We start from the raw sequence: 20616 nt of genomic DNA, 5'->3' as shown, positions 1-20616 counted from the left end.
ACCTGTATTAATTGTTAAACATGCAATGTTCTCAATTCGGGGACTTGAAGTTGTAGCTTAAGGCAAACTCAGCGTGTGGTGCTGTTAATTATCAGGCAACCCTTTAGAGAGCATCAATTGACTTTTTGCTCAACAGATGAAACATTAACGTGTAACCATTTAAAATGAAAGCTGCTGAATAGTATTTTCAGGTAGCTGTGATTGTTATTTAATTATTGTAAAAACGTAAAATTTTAATATTTTTCCACAATTTGAACTTGGGCGTTCTTAGTAGTGAAAAGGGCGCTGTCTTTCTCGCTTATCAGGTTATCATGATCAAATCCATGTCCGAGGCAAGCCGCCGGCGAATACTTTCCTTTGTTTTTTCGCCAAAAAGTGATCAATTCAAATTTGATTTAAACCATATAAATTTGAATATCTGTTTTAGTTTACCGTCTATCTTAGTTAATTTTGAACGTAGATACGCGAAACCGCTTCACAGATTAGCGCACAAGTGTGTGCCACCCATCTATAACAGGACTCACTACATATGAGGAAGACTACCTACATATGAAATTAATGGCTGCTGATTTCCAGTATTATACCAGTCCTCGTCAATAAAGTTAGTAAAGTAAAATGTTTGTTATGCATGATATTATTATTTATTTATCAGTCATCCGTGCATTAACCGTTAATTGGAAGGTAAATATGGGCGTTTTAGTTGCCAACTTCATTAAGTTGTCGAATGCATAATCCTTTTCAGAAGTTTGTTTTGTTTGTAGCGAAGATGCGGTGCAAGCTTATCAGTTGGAATAATTAGCTTGAATTTCTGATAACAAAGTCACGAGCTTATAACAGATATATTTTTTCGGATGGTGCAAACTTCTTGGAAAAAATACACAGAGCCGTCGGTACAGGAGAGTAGGTGAGCGTTGATTTATATTCTGGAAACATTAACAAAATTCCACGAAAAAAAAAAGACTTTTGAAAAAGTATTGTATCTAATGACAGTAATATATTGTATGGAATTCGTTTGGAATGTCGCTAGAACCAAGATTTGACTTCATCTGTACATTTAATGGAACAGAATTCACCGTGTCCAGGGGAAGTCTAGTACTAACACTAATTATATTTGAAGTTGTCCTAATTGCTGTTGACATAGGAGTTTTGATTCCCAGATGACTTCAGTGTTTTGAACATTCCAACGGACAAGCTAACAGCACATTATCCTCCAACAGATTTATGTAATATGTAACAAATGTTCCAATTTTCTAACCAGGAACCGAACTCCTCGTTAATTATAATTTGATTAATAATTGCAAAAGGGTATATATACTTAAGGATGAGTAGCTGAACAATTTTAAAATTTACTTATCACTTATTTGTAACTCAATCACAAGCTAAACTTGCTTGGAACTTTAAATACGTGCTCGTGAACAATAAGATAAGATGAAATTGAATGCAAAAAAAGATGATAAGTGAACAGAGCAATCAATGGCTTAAGACGTTTTCGCCATAATTACTATTGTTCTCAAGATGTTAGCTTTTATTCTGTTGAATGTAGCAAGGGGCTCATTCAAATCTTGTCAAGATCGAAGCCCTTCTCCAAAAAGTCAAGTACAAAGCAATAATGAAGGGAAGGATCGAGTAGTACTCTGCAACTTTGTGGAGAGGTTTACTATCAATAGATAGATCTTATAAACCAGACCAGTAGAGGTCCCTTACAACAGGTAAGATTAGAAATATGAAGGTCGGTTGTGGTTTCGAAAGACACCACATTCCGTTCATGGTATCGAAATGTTTCCTATTTAAATCTCTATACGTTCTTCTGCTAGGCCCTTCAAAGAGCGATGATATTTGTGCTATGCAAACTGTGTGGTCATTCACGGATATTAGCCTTGCATGCTGAGTTTCAAAGTCAGATCTGTGGCGGATTATAAATTTACCCTTGTTTTCCACTGAGGTGACATGAAGTCAAGAGCTCCATCGATCGGTTAAGTTCAACACTTTGATCACTAGCTTAGCTTGGAAAATTGCAAGTTGAGAAGAACGACTACATTCAACAATTCACACTTTTCCGCCTCTATTTGGTTCGATACAGGCTTTATTTGTTCTATTCTATTTACATATATTCTGCTAGACTAAGACAATTACATCTGTCTTTAAATTTTGGGGTCAACAGCACATAAATCCTGTTTGAAAGTTCAGAGAAAATCTACATGTTGTCTTAAGCTGAGGTGGTCTCTCCCGGCACAGGAAATAGGTTAATTGTTGCTATTAACTTTAATTAACACCGCACAAGTCGTGTCCTAACTTATCTCCCCATTCACGATGTGCTGTAAGGTTATGAGGACATCTAATTTATTAGCCATATTTCATAAAGTTACATTAACGTAACTACTTTGAAGCGATAGAAAGTAATCATTGAGCGAAGGTTTGCACTTGTTATTCGGCTAGAACTTGTTAAAAAATGTTTCTGTTGTGAGATTTCGATAGCGCGGCTAACAGACTTTGAAAAAATTGTGTGTCACGGTTCATCAGCTTATAACCTTCAGTGAGATTGTATGTTTTAGATATCAAGGTTTAGACACTGGATATATAGACCGGCAACCTGTGAAGTACTCTTCAGCAGATAAGTTGTTGTTATAGACTTCATCCTAGTTCTTCAAAGTTTTTACACTTGAGGACAAGTGTTCAATAGTTGTTTTTCGCGCCTCTTAACTCGGATAAACCTATTATCGATCCTATTAGTTTGTTTGTTTTGCAATATAAGCAATGTTTATGTCGATGTTCTGTTTACGAATGAAGTTTCCACACATGTTTTTTTATTTAAATTCATGGCCATATGTCTCGGCTGCATATAATATTTGGACTTGGTACTTTCAAGGTAACAGTTTCTAATAAATTTAATTAGAATTGAACAAAATAACTCGGGTCAAAAGTTACATACTAATATACAGATATAATACTCAGATATAAATATATTTTGCAAATGTGTGGCAATAAAAAATGGCATCACTTTGATGATACTAACATAGCCCCCTTAAATTGAGCGAAACGCTAGCTGTGTACGTCAGGATGGTCTCATCAAGTAAAGCTCTTATCAGATAATCGCAATAAGACGAAACAAGTATCCAAAATACGCGAGAAATTTCTTACGAAGAAAAGGTACAAGGATTGAAGTGATTGTGCTCTCGGTAAGAATTCCCAAGTTTGTAAATCGCTGAACAAGAGCATTCCGCCATAGTACGTTTAAACAAGAAGACAATTTCCCACAGATTTACACGTGGTAAGTCATTCTAATTCTTTACTTGTTTAGTCCAGCATAAAAGTGGCAATCCTGTAATAACAGTAGTATCTTTTCTTGCTCCCCCTGTTAAGCTCCATGAGGTATTCCAAACGTTTTTCCCTTAAACATACAGCTATCCGACAATCACTCGAGCTGGGAATTTAACCGTGCGAACTACTTCGTTAAAGACAAAGTTAACGAAACTTGCAAACAAATCTTGGAAAACATGCCAAGATCATCTGGTATTTTATAACGAGTCATAGCACTTGCTTGTTTTAAACTTTACATTATGAAAAACAAAGCGAAGATTGCTGGAAATCGCAGGATAATTTGATGGTAATTGTTTGTTAGAGAAAACCCAACACGGTAAAGAGAAAGAAACTCTAATTTTCAAATTACTAAAAACGAGTGTCTCTCTTAGAAAGCAGAAATGTGTTAATTAAGCGACATCAGTCTATTGCAAAGGGTACCCGAGGGAGTAAAATTCTTTTCGATTGGGCTTAAAATATCAATTGTCACAACGTAAATGTACTTTAAATTTTTGTTAGCACCTAGATGATGGGAAATGACTGCGCATTTATTTGGTTAGGGTGCGTTTGTTAGTTCAGCCCTTCTTATAAGCAATTTGATTTCACACGTTTCTCTTCACATCATCACGGCAACGACATTCAGATGTGCCAAGCTGTTTGGAATATCAGCAAATCAAAAATATCGAAAAGTGATCTCACCAGATGCCCAGGAGTGTTTCTGATAAGAGTTATCTACAGTCGGTATCTCCTCAAAGAAAAAAAAACTCTGCTTGATTGGACTGCTACGATATAATAGTGACCTCAATTCAGACCTTCGGGGCGGCCAATCCAATACTCTTTCTTCTCGCTTTCTCTTCACCCCATCCTTGATTAAGAGCCTGTTCACAGCCTAACATAAAGGAGGCTACATGTATCTGCACACAGATAGTCTAAACTAATTTGTTTACTTAATAAATATCAATCTAGCCTTTTAAATTCGATTAACGAAGCAACTTTAGTTTAAAGGCTCAGGGATACGAACATAACAAAACTTTTGTATCCTAATCAAAAGAGTGAGCGCACAGGATTAACGAATTCCCGCAACAGGGTTGCCCGAGCAGACAAGATGAGGTTGTCTTGCCGCTCGGTATTGCCCGCTTGTAAAGTATAACTAGGTGGTGTTCTGTTTGCCATATAATAAATCCCTTATTAACCAAGTTTGTTCGACCACGTTCAAAGCTGCATATTGGCCTCGTTCTCTGTTTTTTTCCCGTACTTATGTACCTCGACTTCGTTTCCGTCCGTTCACACGCAAAAAAGAACTTGGCCAATATCCAGCCATCTTCAGTGACCCCTCGCTTAGTGAATTACCTATATGGTGTAATTTTGAGCCGTAATCTTTAGTCGGTGTATTCAATCGATAAACAGGTTAACAATTACATATCTTTGTAAATGAAATTTTCAAGAGAGGATTATCGTCGTGTATTTGCTAAAAGCAGGTAAATTCTGGTGGCTGACGGTTAATTTCTTGAATCTGACGTCATCATGACATCTTGTTGCATCCAAGATGGCAGACATTTTGATATGAATACAGTATTGAATCAGAGCAATTCGACCTCCGGTAGTCTTATTAAATAATTATGTTAATTACAAAAAAGCCATCGTCAACTTTTTCTTTAGTGATGATTCAGCTCTAGAAAGAGAAAATTTATGGACTGCGTTTTGTTTTGGCAACCAAGATATGACAACGTTTCTTTACATTGTAGAATAAGTCAAATATGACGGTGTTCTTGGGAGCATTCCAATCACCAGCTTTCTTTAATTTTGTTAGTGTTTGTAATTCCAAGGTCAAGTCAACTTTTTTTCTGTTTTCTATTATTTACCCGTTATTAACTCCATACAAATGAAGTTTGTGGATTTAGAAACTGAAATCCTATTTTCCCAGAATGCCTAACGCTAGCGGCTTCTAGGTAACCTGGCAATGTTTTCAACTTGATGACGTAATTCCTGTACGTATCACGCTTCCAGCAGCGCTATTTCTGTTTCCTGTTTTAACGGTTATCATTTGAAACCACAGCGTGTGAAGTTAATATACATCGATAAACGTGAACAAAATTGGCGTCAAGTTAAATTTTTATCGGTGTTTTGTGGACGAAACAATAAAATATTCCCTTGAAAGCCGACACCGAACAGTATGAATATACAAAGTCAATACTTATTGTATTGAGCTATTATTTTCTTGTTGTTTTTCCTGTCGGCAAACTGTATAGTAGATTACAGTCTAAAACCTGTTTTCAGTCCATTCAACGAGATAAAAGAAAAAAGAAAAATCATAAATTATTAAGAAAATACAGTGCCGTTTTTCCTAGTGAATGAAGCGCCTGCCTTTTAACTCGGTTGGAGATTTCAGCCTAAATTTTGAAGTTAATATTCACGTTTCACTACTCTTTTGAAAGCTTTCATTTTTGCCGACACCAACATTCTGTTGACAATTCCATGGCCTTAATTGAATTGAACACCTCTTGACATTGGAGAGTAAATGAAAGCAATGATTACTGCAATGGAAAATTTCATTCAAAAATATTCTTCCATTAAATTGATCTAATTGATGTGGGTGCGGATAATACAAAGTCAAAGAAGTTAGAAAACTTGAAGCAGATGTTTCGTGAGTATGATTTTCTTTACAAGTGGAAAAGAAAAAAGTGTTGTTGGTCGGAGCTTTTTGTCCTGCAGGCGTTTACAAACTTTAAACTAGTATCTCGATTTAAACAAAGACTCTGTTGGAGGTTAGTCAGTGATTACAATATATATTTACATAAAACAAGAAACCTTGTTCGCTTAATTTAGAGCTGAAAACGCAAGGGATAACAACCACTTTGTCTTTGAATTGCTGAAGGTGCAAGGCATCAACTTTTATTGCATGCATGATCGGTGAGTTGATAACTTTATTTTTTTACTCTAATGGTAATGAACCAAAGAGTGTTCTCTACTATTTAGGAATGTTAAATTCTACTAGGAGACCAATAACGAAAGAGAAAGGAAAGGGAGATATCAGGCATAGGTGATGAGTTAGTTGAAGACCCCTTGACCATGCAATAAGAAACCCAATCCGTGAGTATTTTTCTGAACCACCGAAAGACTTTTTCACTTTTATTAAAACAGTAGGAACTGCATGAGGCAAAATGTTCATTTTATGAGATCATCCCAGGCGGTGTGAAAGAGCTGTGAGATTCAGTGCAATTTGTGACAAGAGACAGCTGTTTGTTTCATTACTCTCACGAGTAATCAACACCTAATTTCTCCCAACAATATCTATACGTTGTCAAACAGACAGGTAATGAGAATAAGGAAAATCGTTAACCAGTTGAATTAACCTTGATGCAACACCAAATTCTCAAGTTGATATCTTAAATATCATTGATCATGAGTAAGGAGAATTGAATTTTTGAGATTGGGAACTCGCAGGATACATACAAGTCGGGTGCACACACATCACTGCTTCAGTGGAGCACCGGGTTTTAAAATAAAATCATGATTCGGCTAATTTCCTTGTTAAACTCCAACATGGCCAAAAATTACTCTGCCTCTCAGAAGCAATTAGCCTGAATTGAACCTCAGAAACCAAATAACTTTCGCACAAAAATATTTTTCTGAGAGCTTTTATTTAATTTAAGTATTAAAAGCATTTTACTTATTTCAACAAAACACTGAACAATGGCATGCATGATCTCATAATTCTGTTGGTCAGCAAGGTTTGCATTGCACGAGATGGAGAGAGCATTGCAGTATAAATGTTTATCATAAAAAGACTCCTTCTTGGCAGGCGGTCAACAAATCCCCACTGTGGCTTTCGGAAAAACGCACTAAAAGTAATTATTTACCAGCTTTTTGTAGCCTAAAGCCATTATCCGTCCTTGCCAATTGTCGGATGCTTTGAATTTTTAAGGCAAGCTTCTATAGTGTAGATAACAGCATTTTTAGAAACTTGTTTCTATGGGTCTTTGCTTGAATGACCCAAATTGCAATAGTTTTTTTCGTTCACCTCTTCGTTTACAATCAAAAAAGTTATAAACAGATGTCATATTGAACTGAAAGCTGTTGTTTACTTTTCTAAATGTTATACTGTTTAGTGTATCAGTTCGCAAACTTGGGTGCTAAAGCCATCACATTATTACTTTAATCATTACGCTAAAAACGTCACCCAACGCGAAAGCCTTTCTCTGCTACGTTTTGTCAGCCACTCTGTTCTGATCAAGTTACACTGCAAACACATTAGGAAAAAAAAACAAACAACAATAACAAAAAAATGAAACCCTCGCATATATACTGACTCCTTATACTAACCTCGACAAAGGCTCGTGACAAGAGAAATGCATTGAATTTAGATTAGTTCTTAGTTGTCTTCGATCATCAACTGAGATTGACAACATCTACTTGTAGCCAATAAAACATCTTTTGTTTGCAACCAGTATCGTAGAGTGAGTCTATGCCAAAACGTTTAAAGATCAGTTCAATTCTTATTTTGGTACCGTGTAACAAAACGGTAGTCAAGCTGAGAAAAAAGAGCCAGAAGATAATGCATTTGCAGGCGAAGACCAAACTGAAAATACACCTTGTTATAGCCTTTAATCTCCCCGAGAGAGAGAACGTCGTGAAGTTATGACTTTTCACTCTGTTGATGAATCCTTAGTGTGTGACCATTCAAATGAAAGCTATTGAGCAGTACTTTCATGTGGTTCTGCTAATTATACTGTACAGGGAGGTTTTAAATTTTAATGATTCCTTCAATGAAACCCTAATGTGTGATCATTCAAGTGAAAACAACTGAGAAGTACTATCATTTTGGTGCTAACTGCTCTTGGATACTGGGTACTTCCTGAGGAAGAAGTGTCTGCAGTGCTTCCTTACAACCATGAAAATCAAAATCAATAACATATAGTATTAACTCTCTATCATCAAACAAGGGATATCTTTAGTGGAGCTGACGTCAAACGCACGTAACTAATTGCAACATTTGACGAAGGTCATTTAATTTTGATTTTAATCAACAAAATAATAAAAAAAAGAGGATTCATGCGTCAACTCCCACGTTACTGTCTGCCGAACTCAATAAGGATCTAATCAATTATTTACTAAAGTTCAAATTTTCGTCTATAGCTAGCTGGCACAAATATTATACATCCTCTGGTAATGTTCAGTAAAGCGGAACAACCTCTTTGGTCATATTTTGGTTCAGTTTTATGCAGAGTTGCTGCTGATAGAGACAAATAATAGAATTGTAAGGAAATGTCCTAAAATCAGCAGGAAAGCAATGAGGTATTATAATCCCATGAGAGATACACTATCTTTATAACAAGCCTCGACCTTAAGTGTTAAAAAAAAAAATTCAGATTGAGGTTATTGTTAGGAGAGTTTGGAAAAAATTAGAAGCAATTTTTTGTTAGCAATCGTACATGTCGGAAATGAAAATCTGAGCAAGAAAGTCGTTCAAAGTTCACGAATCAATTAATTCTAGAGTGACACAACTGGTTTGAGAGAGAGATCAATCTTTATTTATGAGGTTTAATTAAAATCTCCTACGGTCCTTAAATTATACGAAATTCTTACGTCGCAAGACAAAACTCAAAGAGAGTTGTGCGTTGCCGGAGGAATAAACAAACAAAGTTATCAAATGCACACTTCAATCTGTTAGGATGTTTGGAAAAGACTTCTCACAACGTCGAATATGTTATTGGTGAGGTATACAAAGAAACAGTTGGTAGAGCTCAGAGGCCAAGACGAAATCAATGTTTGCTCATACCTTGTTTTGTCTGCAGATGACAATGTTTTCTATAGCAGGAATATAAAGTGTTATATAGTCAGTGGGTTTTTCGCATAAAAACTCGAAACCTTTGGAACAAGGCCAAGCTAAGGGTTTGTTACAGAAGTTGTTAATTACAGTTATCATTTTCTTTTATTTTTTTTGAAATTCGCAAGTGGCTTCGACATTTACATATCACGGCTTTCCGAATTGTGCATAAAGGCAAACATGTCTACCACAATGTCATTATGCCGAGAAATCAGTTTAAAAAGTTCCTTTAATTACAGGTAACCAATGCTGGGAGGGCTACCAATAGAAACTGTTCTGTGGCAAGAACTGGCAGAAAAGCGACATCCCACTTAATAACACCGTACAACTTCACAAGAATACGACTCTTCAAATTACTGCCATAATTTCACGGGTCATCTCTGCTGGCCAAAGCCTACAGCTTTTTGACCACAAGAGCATAAACTACAGCAAATGGAGTGATACTGAGTTCTTCAAACGACGAGCGCTACAGCCGTCAGTGTGATGGACAAGAATGACACTGGCCCGGTCTCACCGACCGAGAGTGGTAACTTTATCGAACCTGCGCCAATGCGATGGACTCTTCGTTTGATATTTATCATCGTTTTTATTGTAGGAGTTATCGGCAACTCTGTGGTCTGTGTGGCAGTCATTCGACGCAAACGAATGCGGACAAGCAATAACATTTTCACGTTCAATCTCGCTCTTTGCGATTTGCTCAACGTCCTGATCTTCCTTCCGACGCAAATGGCCGCTTTTGAGAATGATCACAATTGGGCGACAGGAGACTTTATGTGCCATTTTACTTATATCCTTGTTCCACTGTGCTTATCTGCATCCATCGGCACGCTTCTGGCAATAACAAGCGATAGATACAGAGCCATCGCTTTTCCCATGAAACCACGACTAAGCGGCAAAAAGGTCAAGATCATTTTGGCAATCATCTGGATCACTTCCCTATTAATCTGCTTTCCCCTGATTTTTGTCGCTGGGGAGCAAAGACCTGCACCCGGGAAAGTTTACTGTGACGAGGAATGGCCAAAACCTATATACGCCAAGATTTATTGGAATTTTATTTTTGTGATCCAATATGTTCTGCCTCTGGCAATCATAGTGGTTTTAGCTGTACTAATCGCGGTTAAGATTCGACAGAACAATGCCATGCAAATGCTTCCGAAGAGTTCTCAAGTCATTGCGGCTGCCGTCCGGCAAAGGATGAAACAGACGTCAAAAATAACCAACATGCTTATCGCTCTTGTAATACTGTACGCAGTTTGTATGCTTCCACAACACATTGTTTTCTTATGGTTTACCTATGGCAACTTGAAGGGGTCGAAGTACTTCATATATGTTCTTCGATTTGGAAACGTTTTTCCAATGGCGAATAGCGCGCTGAATCCCATCGCATACGGAACGCTAAATAAAGAGTTTAAGAAAGTGTTTAAAAGTTTCTTTAACTGCGAGTGTCATAAAACGGACATGGATGTTTACAAATCTTCTCCTAATGCAATCAATAGAATTCGAACAGGGAAGTTCAGATTAGCAGTTTATAAACGTGCCAACGATTCAGAGAACTCTAGTTCCGAGACTGAAAAAAGGCGTCGGAAGTCGAGCCCTGATGATGTCGCTTCTCCAGTGAAAAGGAAGACAATGCCTAAGTGGAAGAATAATGACGATCAAGAAGTGAAAGATCGAACAGCTGTTCCCAATGGCTACTCAACACTGTCTAAAAACAATACAAAGTCTAGTACGCTTTCGTACGGCTCGTCAAAATGTAACGGTGAGGACGAACAGCGAAATATTACCCATATTCCTACAAAAGCGGATTATTCTCGTTTTCAGCAGCCACCTGAACACCCTCGCGAGGAAGAAGAAGAGCAATTATTGTTAAATAACGGGATGAGCTCTGAATATGACGGAGATGAAAGTGCTTCTTTTTCAGATGAACATGCGGAGCTAAAGACACAAGCACAAAACCAAAAGACTTTAAACGAGACTACAGCACACCGCGATGCTAATATATATGGTAAAGAGCTTGACTCGAACAAACTGCATTCAAAAGAGAATTTAAAAACTCAGTTGTTGACAAAGGATGATTTTGAAAATGACTCCTTCATGAATTGCTGGGTTGAGGTGAACAAAATAGACAAAAAACTGCTTTCTTACTTAAGTTCTTTAAAGGAAACAGATCTCTAGAGTATCTTCGCAAAGGAAATTTGTTCAGTTTTTACCAGATAGTACCTTCGCTAATTAAAATGCAGTTTCGCTCTCGTGGTGGAAACTAATAACAAGTTTAGCCTTGTGTAAACACGGTCCACCAAATCTACGTTTTTATTGACTGAAAAATCTAAAGGGTCACTTTAAAATTTTAAATAAACTTTTTTATATTCAAGCTCAAAACAAAGAAAGCCGAATGACAGGCACGCGAAAGGAAAAGTTGCTCTGTTTAATAGTTTGGATTAATTATAACGAACAATACAACTGAAGTCAAAAAAGGGAATATATAGACGGAATCTGTCGCGGTTTATTGGCATAGTCAGTGCTTTACTCGCCTGTCTAGTCTCGAATTATTCCACAATTCGGAATGATTTCAAGGAACAGCAGTTTCATTTCCTTGATGTTGGTCAAAACATGTTTATGTGTAAGCTATAATTAAGTTATTATTTCGCGTAAGTGACCAAGCGAGATGTTATGAAACCGCGTTGGAACAATAAGCTGTAGTGCAAACAACTATCCAACTTGCAATATATTTCACGGTTGGGTAAAGCGTTAACAAGAAATAAATTAGGTTGTTGACCGCACTAATGGGCGGTCTAACAACACCATATTACACAGTCAGAAATGAAATATCACTCATAGAAAATGTTCTTAACAGAATATACATCCTCAATACTACATTTGTATAACGTTGACGAATGCTTAATTTTGTTACGACATGTAACAATACAGATCAATCTCTCCAACTAAACTCTTTTCGACAAACATACCATGTCGACAAGATTATCACTTGAGCATAAAACACCCTGTTTTAATATCCTAGTTATTTCTGGCATTATTTTTGCTAGCAATTAAGTCATTTATTCCTTTGTCCTTTGACAATTGCCCGAAAGCGATCGAAGCGGCTGCTAAATGTTTTTCAAATGGTTTCTTTGGAGCAATCAAAATTGTTGTGGCATGAAAAGCAATCAGGTGCCATTTTTTTTAAGTCACGCTTGAGGCCGAGAAAAGCGGCCAAAACTGTTTTAGTTTAAAATAATATAGTGTATGATCTTGATCAGCTGTCAGCAAGTTTGGCTGCCATGTTACCTCAGTCGTTAAGCAGGCTTATTTCATTTCAATAGATTCCTTACGAAGCAAAGTGTGACTACAGTGTGGCCTGGCCTACAATCAGGTCCTCTCGTTATAGAAATGAATTTACCGAGAAGAACAGTTATCTAATTCAAAGAAAACCTTCATGCACCACTAAACGCCGTGCTGTTTACATAGTTGGAAAATAAGACATTGCTCGGCCAAAAAATTCAAACAAGTTCAGTCGTATAACTGCCAGAAAGTCGGCAAACATCCAGGTTGTCTTGACTAATACTCTTAGATCGTGGGTTCGGTTTGTATTGTGTTTGGTGAAAAATTATCCCCGACAAACGTAATTAACTTAGAGAGGATAAATTTCTTCTGTTATTAAGCTTATTCAGCTAAATGAGAAATACATCAGCCGTAATTAGGATAAACAAACAACTTGATCAGGAAGGAAGTTTTTCTTCCTCTGTTGTTTTAGTGCAAGGGATTAATTCCTTTCGAAACCTCGGTCCCAGTAACAGCGGCAAGCCTGGGCAAGAGAAAGGGATTCGCAAATTTGAGGCTCACGTCTGCGCAACTTGAGGGCCCGTCCACATTACGCCGGAGAAATTTGAAAACGCAGCTTTATTTCTACGGTTAGGCCTACCGTTCACACTAATCCGTCATGAAAACGGTGCTATTTGAAACGCTCTTCAAACCGGGGGAATTTGAAAAAGCCGGCTTTGCGTTTAGGGTGCACGGAAACATTCTGAAAACGAAGCTTTTCGAAAACGATGACGTCACGATAAACATTTGATTTCCCTGTCTGGGTTTTCCTCAACCACAAATCCAAAATGAACGGTGATTGTTGCGTTTTCAAATTTCTCCGGGGTAGTGTGGACGGAAAACATTCTAAACGTTTAAGAGTGAATACGCCGTCTTTGAATAGAAGACAAATAGCAGTTGAATCGAGACATAATCACAATAATTGCATGCAAGAGAAGTCTGGTAATCTCAGTATTCCGCGTCAGGTGGAGACTGTATTCTAGCGAAGAAAAAATTCGTGTGAAGTACTTCTTTACTTACCCTGCCAGCAGAGTCTCCTTCGATCTTTAGGAAGACTGCTCGCAGGGTATTGTTTATCAGCACTTCAAAGGTGAGAAAATAACTTTTTTATAAAATAAATGTCCAATTCTTTCATTCTATACAAACTTTTAAATAAATATTGATTTATACAGTCACAGAGAGAAAGCTCAGAATACAAATCTAATATAAACATAGCGGTAAATGTGTTACTCTTCGAGTGAAAGAGCCAAGGTAATTTCACTGTTTAAGTATTATTTGACTTGCTCGTATTTACATGATCTTTTTAGCCTGGGGTACTCTGTAAATCTTTGGGTAGGGGTGTGCCGCTGTTCCAGACCTTAGCACCAAAATCCCCTACCCTATCCCACCGAGTAGCTATTTTCCATGGAGAAAATTTATCAGTATCGTAGTCCAACATACACGAACTAAACCAATGTCTTACAAAGTCACTTCGAGTTTCAATTTCTATTATAGAACCCCGGGTAAAGGGCCCCGTATATACTAAATTATACATTGGTCACTTTACCGACCGTAAATTATACCCCATTCTAGACCTGTCTGATTTCTATACCCTATCCCAGACAACACTCCCTGAAAACCATAACCCAGCTTATACAGCGGCACATACCCATAGAGCGTATCAGCCGAGGTCTTTCACAAAAACCTATGGTGACAGGACATTTAGTGTATGTCCACCAAGATTATGGAACAATCTGTCAGGGATGGCGCTATCTAAATATAGTTATTAGTACAGTATATATATTGTTATAGGGGAGTACCCGCCGGGGGCATTTTAGCAGCATGAACACTCTCTCAAAACATAAAACACGTGCTGTTTTGTTTAGTCCGACAACAACAACAACAACAACAGTTGTGTGGTTTAGTTAACTTCGACGGTTGGCTGTGGATCGCCTTCTCCCTACGGGGAGTTTATTACCCGTGGGATTACTTCCCGTGGGGCTGAGATTTCCCGACAGCTTGGTCTTTATATTTGGTCTCAAGCTTCCACGACGCATGCCCCGCGAGCTAGTTCTACCGCTGATGTCCAGGGTGTCCGTGGGCGTGCGACGTAGGCTTTCTGGAATGAAGACAAGACGACGTTGCTTTTAAATTCAAGTGGTACGTGTTAACTGAGCAACAATCTCTGGACCAAATTTTTGTGCATTTTTTACAATAAATCAAGAGTGACCTGACGATAATAAAAATTGAAATTACAAAAGTAAAAGCAAACAAGAAATACATACACTCTTGATAAAGCTGTTTTCAGAAAGGTTGTCATGAAAAGAGCACGCGACCATGCCAAAAGGTATTATGTTGAAAAGGTAAAGTCTGCATACGAGCTAAGTGGCCCATTAGGCTGGAGCTTACCTCCACTTTCTGTAGCATGAAGCGACTAGGAGTATTTATTTCTACTCCCCCCTGGATGAAATGCTAGTCCATCGCAAGGTCACCCTAGTATGAAATTTGCCGGTTCCATTTATACACCTGGGCAGAGAGTGTGTCTTGTCCAATAACACAACGTAATATATGTCCCCAGCCAGGACTCGAAGCCGGACCGCTCGATCCGGAGTCGAGCGCACCAAGCATGAGGCCACCGCGCTCCCTCACGAAAGGTATTATGGGTAATGGCAAATCACCATTGCTTGATCGAAGTTCACGATGTTTCATAAAGAAGGAACGACAAACCACAATGCACACTGTCGTTACTTCTCTATCTAAGCTACTGATACCCCCGTCAAGTTCCAGGAAACAGCAGTAGACTAACGTTACCCCAAATACTTTTCGGCATACTGCGTACACTTTTACGCTATTATAGGATAACCTTAATTTCTTCGAAACAGCTACATACAATGTGGCAGACATTCCATGTATCAGTCAAAGCTTCGACAAAGTTAAGCTGCACGCGCCTACCTAAAAAGTCTGTTGTTAATACATCCTCGTCCCGAAGAAGAGGCGTGTATAGTGGAAAGTCGCGACCTTCACAGTTCTCTGAAAGAATAATTAAAACACTGTAACTGCTTTGAAAAGTATCGAAATTAAATTTGTATATTCACCTCCTTATCTCGAACTCCCCGCTATCTCGAACGCAAATAATTTTCCCTTGGATAAACTTACTATCGAAGTCGCCGACACCTGGAACTACAGTAAAATTAAATCCCGAGTGTAAGCACCAACATTTTTTGAAGTCTGGTAAAATACTTTTTTGTATTTTGAGATAATTATTGGCAATTTAGGCTAAGTAGGTTCCTATTTTAGGTTCTTAATTTCTATGAAGGAGATTTAGTTGTTGATTACCAGAGAAAAAAAACAAACTAAGGTTTCGTCCTTAAATATATGGTATATTTATTCACAACCATAATCTCACGGTCACACTCCTTGGGTAATTTGACGGTAACCGGCCACATAAGAACCTGCTTGATCTTGCATGGCTAAACAGGTTCTTATATTTTTGACTATTAAAATGGCAAATTTCTTCCAACAGTTTCTTAAACCAATAGGTTCTTACCCCAGGGGTTTTACTGTATTTTCCGTTATTGCTTGTTTACATTAACTAAATGTACAACAACTTTCCTACTTTCTACTAGCACGAGGATGAAGGTTTCTCTCTCGTTGAGGAATTCGCTGGCGTTTGATGTCTGATGGTCCGTGAGATTTTTTACAGCACCCTGAAGATCCGACAGGTCAATAACCGCTACGGGAAGGAAATAATAAAATTATAAAATGGTCAAGAGTGAGTGACTTTTTGAAATTCTAGATATCATCAAGCAAAAAAACAGTGATTTCGTTTCGATTTGATCGAGTATCTTCTCGCAATATTAGTTATTGTCGTTGTCGATCAAGTATTATTTAAAACTGGATCATTGGATAATGCAATTCGAGAGTTTTCATTGGCTTAGCCATCATAGGTTATGAGCCATTATGCAATGCTCTACAAATATGCCAAGCGTACGCATGATTTTTTGGGGCGTATTTATTTTTATTTTAGTCTAGTTTGCTATATTTTGGGGGCGATTTTGATAAAACAGTTACTATTCCACTCTCGCTTTTTGGATATAAGATGGTTATAACCAACTTGGTGTTAAGCGCCTCGTTGGCTGTCTACATTCTCATATCCAACGCGCACTCGTGGAATAATTGTAACGAGAGTTTTCTAAGGGATGCATATATTGTGTTTTGATTAAAATCTAAATTCTTACAGCCCACCTAACGAGTTTTATTTTGCCATAGTAGGGCGGGTGACTTTAGAAAGATCTCTTTACAAAGAACCTCTCGTCCCCATGTACCTTTCTCTATTTTCGAATTTTCCATATAAAAACTCAAAATAAAATCTAACATGGCGTTGGTTACGGGGACCTCTTGGCAACCTCGTCACCAGGGTCTTCTCCACTTTTCAAAATGTCCGACGAGCCGCCATTTTGAACATCGTAGGGAGAAGACCCTGGTTTTGAGACTGGCCTCTTGGTTACCTGGCCACCTGGTTGATATTACCTGGCCGAGCGGCTCATGTTTCGAAGACCTTTCTTGAGGGTATCAATGGACATAACCATTAGCCGTAAAAGCCACTACCCCATTGAGACCCTCGTCTTTGGATAGCGTTTAAGTAAGTCTGCTTTTCTTGGTGAAAACCTGATGCCAACATGAACATAAAAAAATTATCCGTTTTTGCACAGTTGGGTCGAAAGTCGGATGGGTCCTAAACTTAGCCCATACGTACCATTCTCAGCACAGTTACATCGCCTTTTAATGTCTTCTAGCAGGTGAAGAGTGCGACAGTTTGGGTTGAAAAGTGCCTCTTCGCGATCTAGATGACAAAAAAGAAACCATCTAGCAACGTAATATAACGTTTTCTTTTCATTCTCGGCTCTCTCGCAGAAAGACTCCGAAATGAACGAATAGTTCTTGACAAGGTAGAGCCTCTGCACTAGTGCACTACTACCACAGTGAACGCATGCTGCCTGCTCAAGAAACAAGATTCCCGCGAGTTGAAACTGTAGGACTGTTTAAGTTCTTGATCTGGGATTGTACTCTTGTTTCCTGATTATGCGGGGATTAAAAATTCTACGGTGGTATTTACCACGTTCGCTGATCGGATTTCTTAACATGGATTATTCACGCAGATGACCTCGGTCAGGAAATTTACAATCCGGCCCATTTGCACCTCAGTTCTTACATAGACTCTCTCTCTCTATATATATATATCAGAGTAATGCGAATAGACTGTATTCACGGTATTGGGCTGGAACTAGCTTGGAACTGAGGCTAATGCGGGGAGTGTTTTTTAAATCTACATCTAAATGACATTAATCTCTTTTTAATGATATTCCCCTACACGAGCCTTCACTGCAAGATAGTTCCAGTCCAGTACTGAGAATACGAATATGTCCTATTGGGAAACATTGGGTATAACTCAGAGTCAGTTACTTTCGGAACAAGACGCTTTTCACTGTCATGTACGATAAATGGGGTGCTCTTTTGTGACGGTTTGTTTTCCTTACGTTTTATTAATCCATGATTTAGACTTTTTATTTTCTTCCGGATACCCTCGCATGACCTAGACATATAAGGAGACGGTGATGACAACTAAATCTTCTCTTTATATGCTGTGGAATGTGTGTGCTGAAGATACCGGCATGCCTTAATTACATGTTCCCCTATAATGCAAGGATATGACCATCAGATGGGATCGTCAGAAACACCAATGTTTCTGCCATCTGACACTCAGTACTGAACTACACAGAAACTGTGAATTCAACCTGGTTTACCAAAATATTGCCTTGAAGATTGTCGCCCAGCTAAGTCAACTGAGTTGTAACGAGTTGTAGCTCGACCGACCCAGGAGTACCTAAACAAAATCTTACGTACACTTTATTTTTGCAAAATAATAACCAACAAGAACAGACGATGATCGCTTGGCAACAAACAGCATCCCTGACATGAAGAAACTGCTCGAGAGATTTCACTTTTAAGTCGTCACACGCAAGGGTTTCAATCGCAAACGTAAAAGTTATACTGAAGGAGGCTGGTTCTCGCTGCCCTTTAAACAAAGCATATTACCGAATGGTGAAGGCATTCCACTGAGGACGATTTAATTCAAGACTGTAAGCAGGTTTTTACTGAGCGAGGATATAAATTTCAGCGGTATTAGTAGTTAAAACCTTCCTTATTCTGTCTCCCCTAACCCTATGGACTTGCACTCAAAGAAGCTCCGAAACTACCGCGAAAACGCCAAACAAGTTTGAGTTTGCGGGTGGACGAAGAATTTCTTGCCGCCAAAGGACAGTCTAAGGGAATTATTTATGCAAGTGTCATAATTGATTCGAGTTATAATTGATTCGTTTGTACAAGGTCGCTATCCGCCATATCTATGGCTTATGATGATTCAACGAATCCCTCCTGGCTTCTTTTTGTTTAACGCCATAATTGAGTCGGATTAATACCGGACGTCCAGTTAAAGAATTCAAACAGTCTAAAGGCTAGGTTGGTTTGAAGGAAACAAAATGACTCCCAAACGTGTCTTTAGTCTCAAGTGTAAACCACTATGACTGCTGAGTTTGATGTCTTCAGAACTGAAATCGGTGCATGATTCGAGCTCTTAAATTTGAGAAGCAGATGCCAAAGTAAAAGGTCTTGACGAAGGGAATTAAACCTACCTCCATATTTAACAGTAATAAACATTTCTTTTCCAGTTGCTCAAGCAACTCAATGCTCACGGATTCTGTCTGCTTTCCAAACCAGCCTGTTTTGCTCATGGGCTGCTCGGGGTTAGGAAAGAATGCGCAAGTTGACAAATGCTAATTAATGCTTTTTACAAAAATACGGCTTTTATACTAATAACCAATGTAAACAAATCATACTACCGAGTTTGACGTTGATCGATTCGGTGAACACGTACAGCAAAGAGACAATGATCTAAACAGACCGTTTTAACTCATTATGGAAATATTAATCGTTGCAAAAACGGAGTGATAAAAGTGTGCATAATAATTCTTCTGAATTATTTAGTCTGACGAATGCTGGTGAATTTTGGCTCTCGTCTTGAAAGATCTTATTGGTTACAAGAGGTGCGAAAAACCTTTCAATGCACGCATCGCAGATCCAGTTACTTTTCGACACCCACCTTTGGGCAGGATTGGTTATTTTCGATCAAGCTGATTTATTGTAAGTAAACAATGGTTCTCTGTCACCCTCTAAATTGACCTTAGTGAAATGTACCAAAGTACATCCTCTAGACCTTTCTTATCAAATATATATTCGGCACTCACACTTGGAACTAAACAAATTTAAGTTATAAATGATGTATGTTTTGGCGTTTATTCTTTTTCTTGTTAGTCAAAGCACACGCTCTTTCTAACCAAAGCAGGTGCACTTTTTATTTTAATACTGCACTTTCCAACAAAAGCGCGCGTTTTTTTCTCACCAAAGCACGCGCTCAAAGCACGCCCTGTTAATCATCAAATTAGGCGCTCTTACTGACAAAACAACTCCATCTTTCCACGCCAGAGATATTTGAAAAACGGAAAACATTTGATGCAATTTCAGAATGAAAACGCCATTTTCAAATTTATCCGCTTAATTCCTACGAGAACACGTGCTCTTTCTAAACGAAGCATGACCTTTTTAACCAAAGCTAGTGCTCTATTTTACTAAAGCACGCGCTCTTTCTAATCAAAGCACGCGTGCATGCAATTCCTAAAGCAAGAGCCATTCTAACCCAAACAAGGTCAAAGAAACACTGTCAAAGCAAAGGCGGCACCGCCTATCTGACCACAACCATGGATTGCACGATCCATTCCTGCGCACGTGAAGTTTCGTACCAGTTATAACTCAGAACGTAGTAACAAGGTTGGTGTCGGTTTTTACGCAGTGTATTATTCCGACGCCCTGCGTCCCGTGATGCGAACGTACGAGTGCCCATTTACACAGCTAACAAGGTCAAGGTCAACTTTATTTAGGCAGGGTGGCCCAATCAGCACTTGGCTGGTATCAAAAGGGGCCCTGCGTAAATTAAGACTACATTAAATTTCTATACATAGAGATTAACGTTTACAATTATAAAAAATTAAAAATAAAAGCTACTCTCTAAAATAAAGTCTGAGAAGATTTTTAAAAATGGGGAGCGATGTTGCTTCTTTTATTGTAGTGGGTAAATTATT

At 38.3% G+C, this 20616-nt stretch overlaps 2 protein-coding genes across 3 annotated transcripts; one reads left to right on the top strand and one right to left on the bottom strand.

The window, feature by feature from the left end:
- Positions 1-9222: 9222 nt before the first annotated feature.
- Positions 9223-19267, bottom strand: LOC110069393 (uncharacterized protein CXorf65 homolog). 2 transcript variants are annotated; one of them, XM_089287330.1, is made up of 5 exons: positions 19114-19265; positions 17178-17264; positions 16038-16154; positions 15374-15451; positions 9223-14540 (listed from the first exon to the last, which is right to left on the bottom strand). In XM_089287330.1, exons 1-5 carry the CDS (start codon positions 19136-19138, stop codon positions 14347-14349), a joined length of 501 nt encoding a protein of 166 aa, XP_089143456.1. In that variant the 5' UTR covers positions 19139-19265; the 3' UTR covers positions 9223-14346. The 2 variants fall into 2 exon arrangements, with proteins under 2 accessions (XP_089143456.1, XP_089143457.1); XM_089287331.1 differs by lacking the exon at positions 17178-17264 and having other exon boundaries at positions 19114-19267.
- On the top strand, positions 9608-11950 carry LOC110069355 (QRFP-like peptide receptor). Its single transcript, XM_020776866.2, has one exon. It carries the CDS (start codon positions 9608-9610, stop codon positions 11297-11299), a length of 1692 nt encoding a protein of 563 aa, XP_020632525.2. The 3' UTR covers positions 11300-11950.
- Positions 19268-20616: the final 1349 nt, after the last annotated feature.

Source organism: Orbicella faveolata, unplaced genomic scaffold, assembly GCF_042242905.1.
Source record: "Orbicella faveolata isolate gen_17 unplaced genomic scaffold, um_ofav_v1 contig_14, whole genome shotgun sequence".
Lineage (NCBI taxonomy): Eukaryota > Metazoa > Cnidaria > Anthozoa > Scleractinia > Merulinidae > Orbicella > Orbicella faveolata.
This window is presented reverse-complemented; position numbering and strand designations above follow the sequence as displayed.

What these genes read in the sequence shown, in the direction of transcription:
- LOC110069355 (XM_020776866.2), top strand. Translation starts at nt 9,608, where the DNA reads ATGGACAAGAATGACACTGGCCCGGTCTCACCGACCGAGAGTGGTAAC.
- LOC110069393 (XM_089287330.1), bottom strand. Translation starts at nt 19,138, where the DNA reads ATGTTTATTACTGTTAAATATGGAG. An exon ending in TATTACTGTTAAATATGGAG is followed by an intron (nt 17,265 to 19,113) that starts GTAGGTTTAATT and finishes TTTGTCATCTAG; the next exon opens with ATCGCGAAGAGGCACTTTTC. An exon ending in ATGTAACTGTGCTGAGAATG is followed by an intron (nt 16,155 to 17,177) that starts GTACGTATGGGC and finishes TCCTTCCCGTAG; the next exon opens with CGGTTATTGACCTGTCGGAT.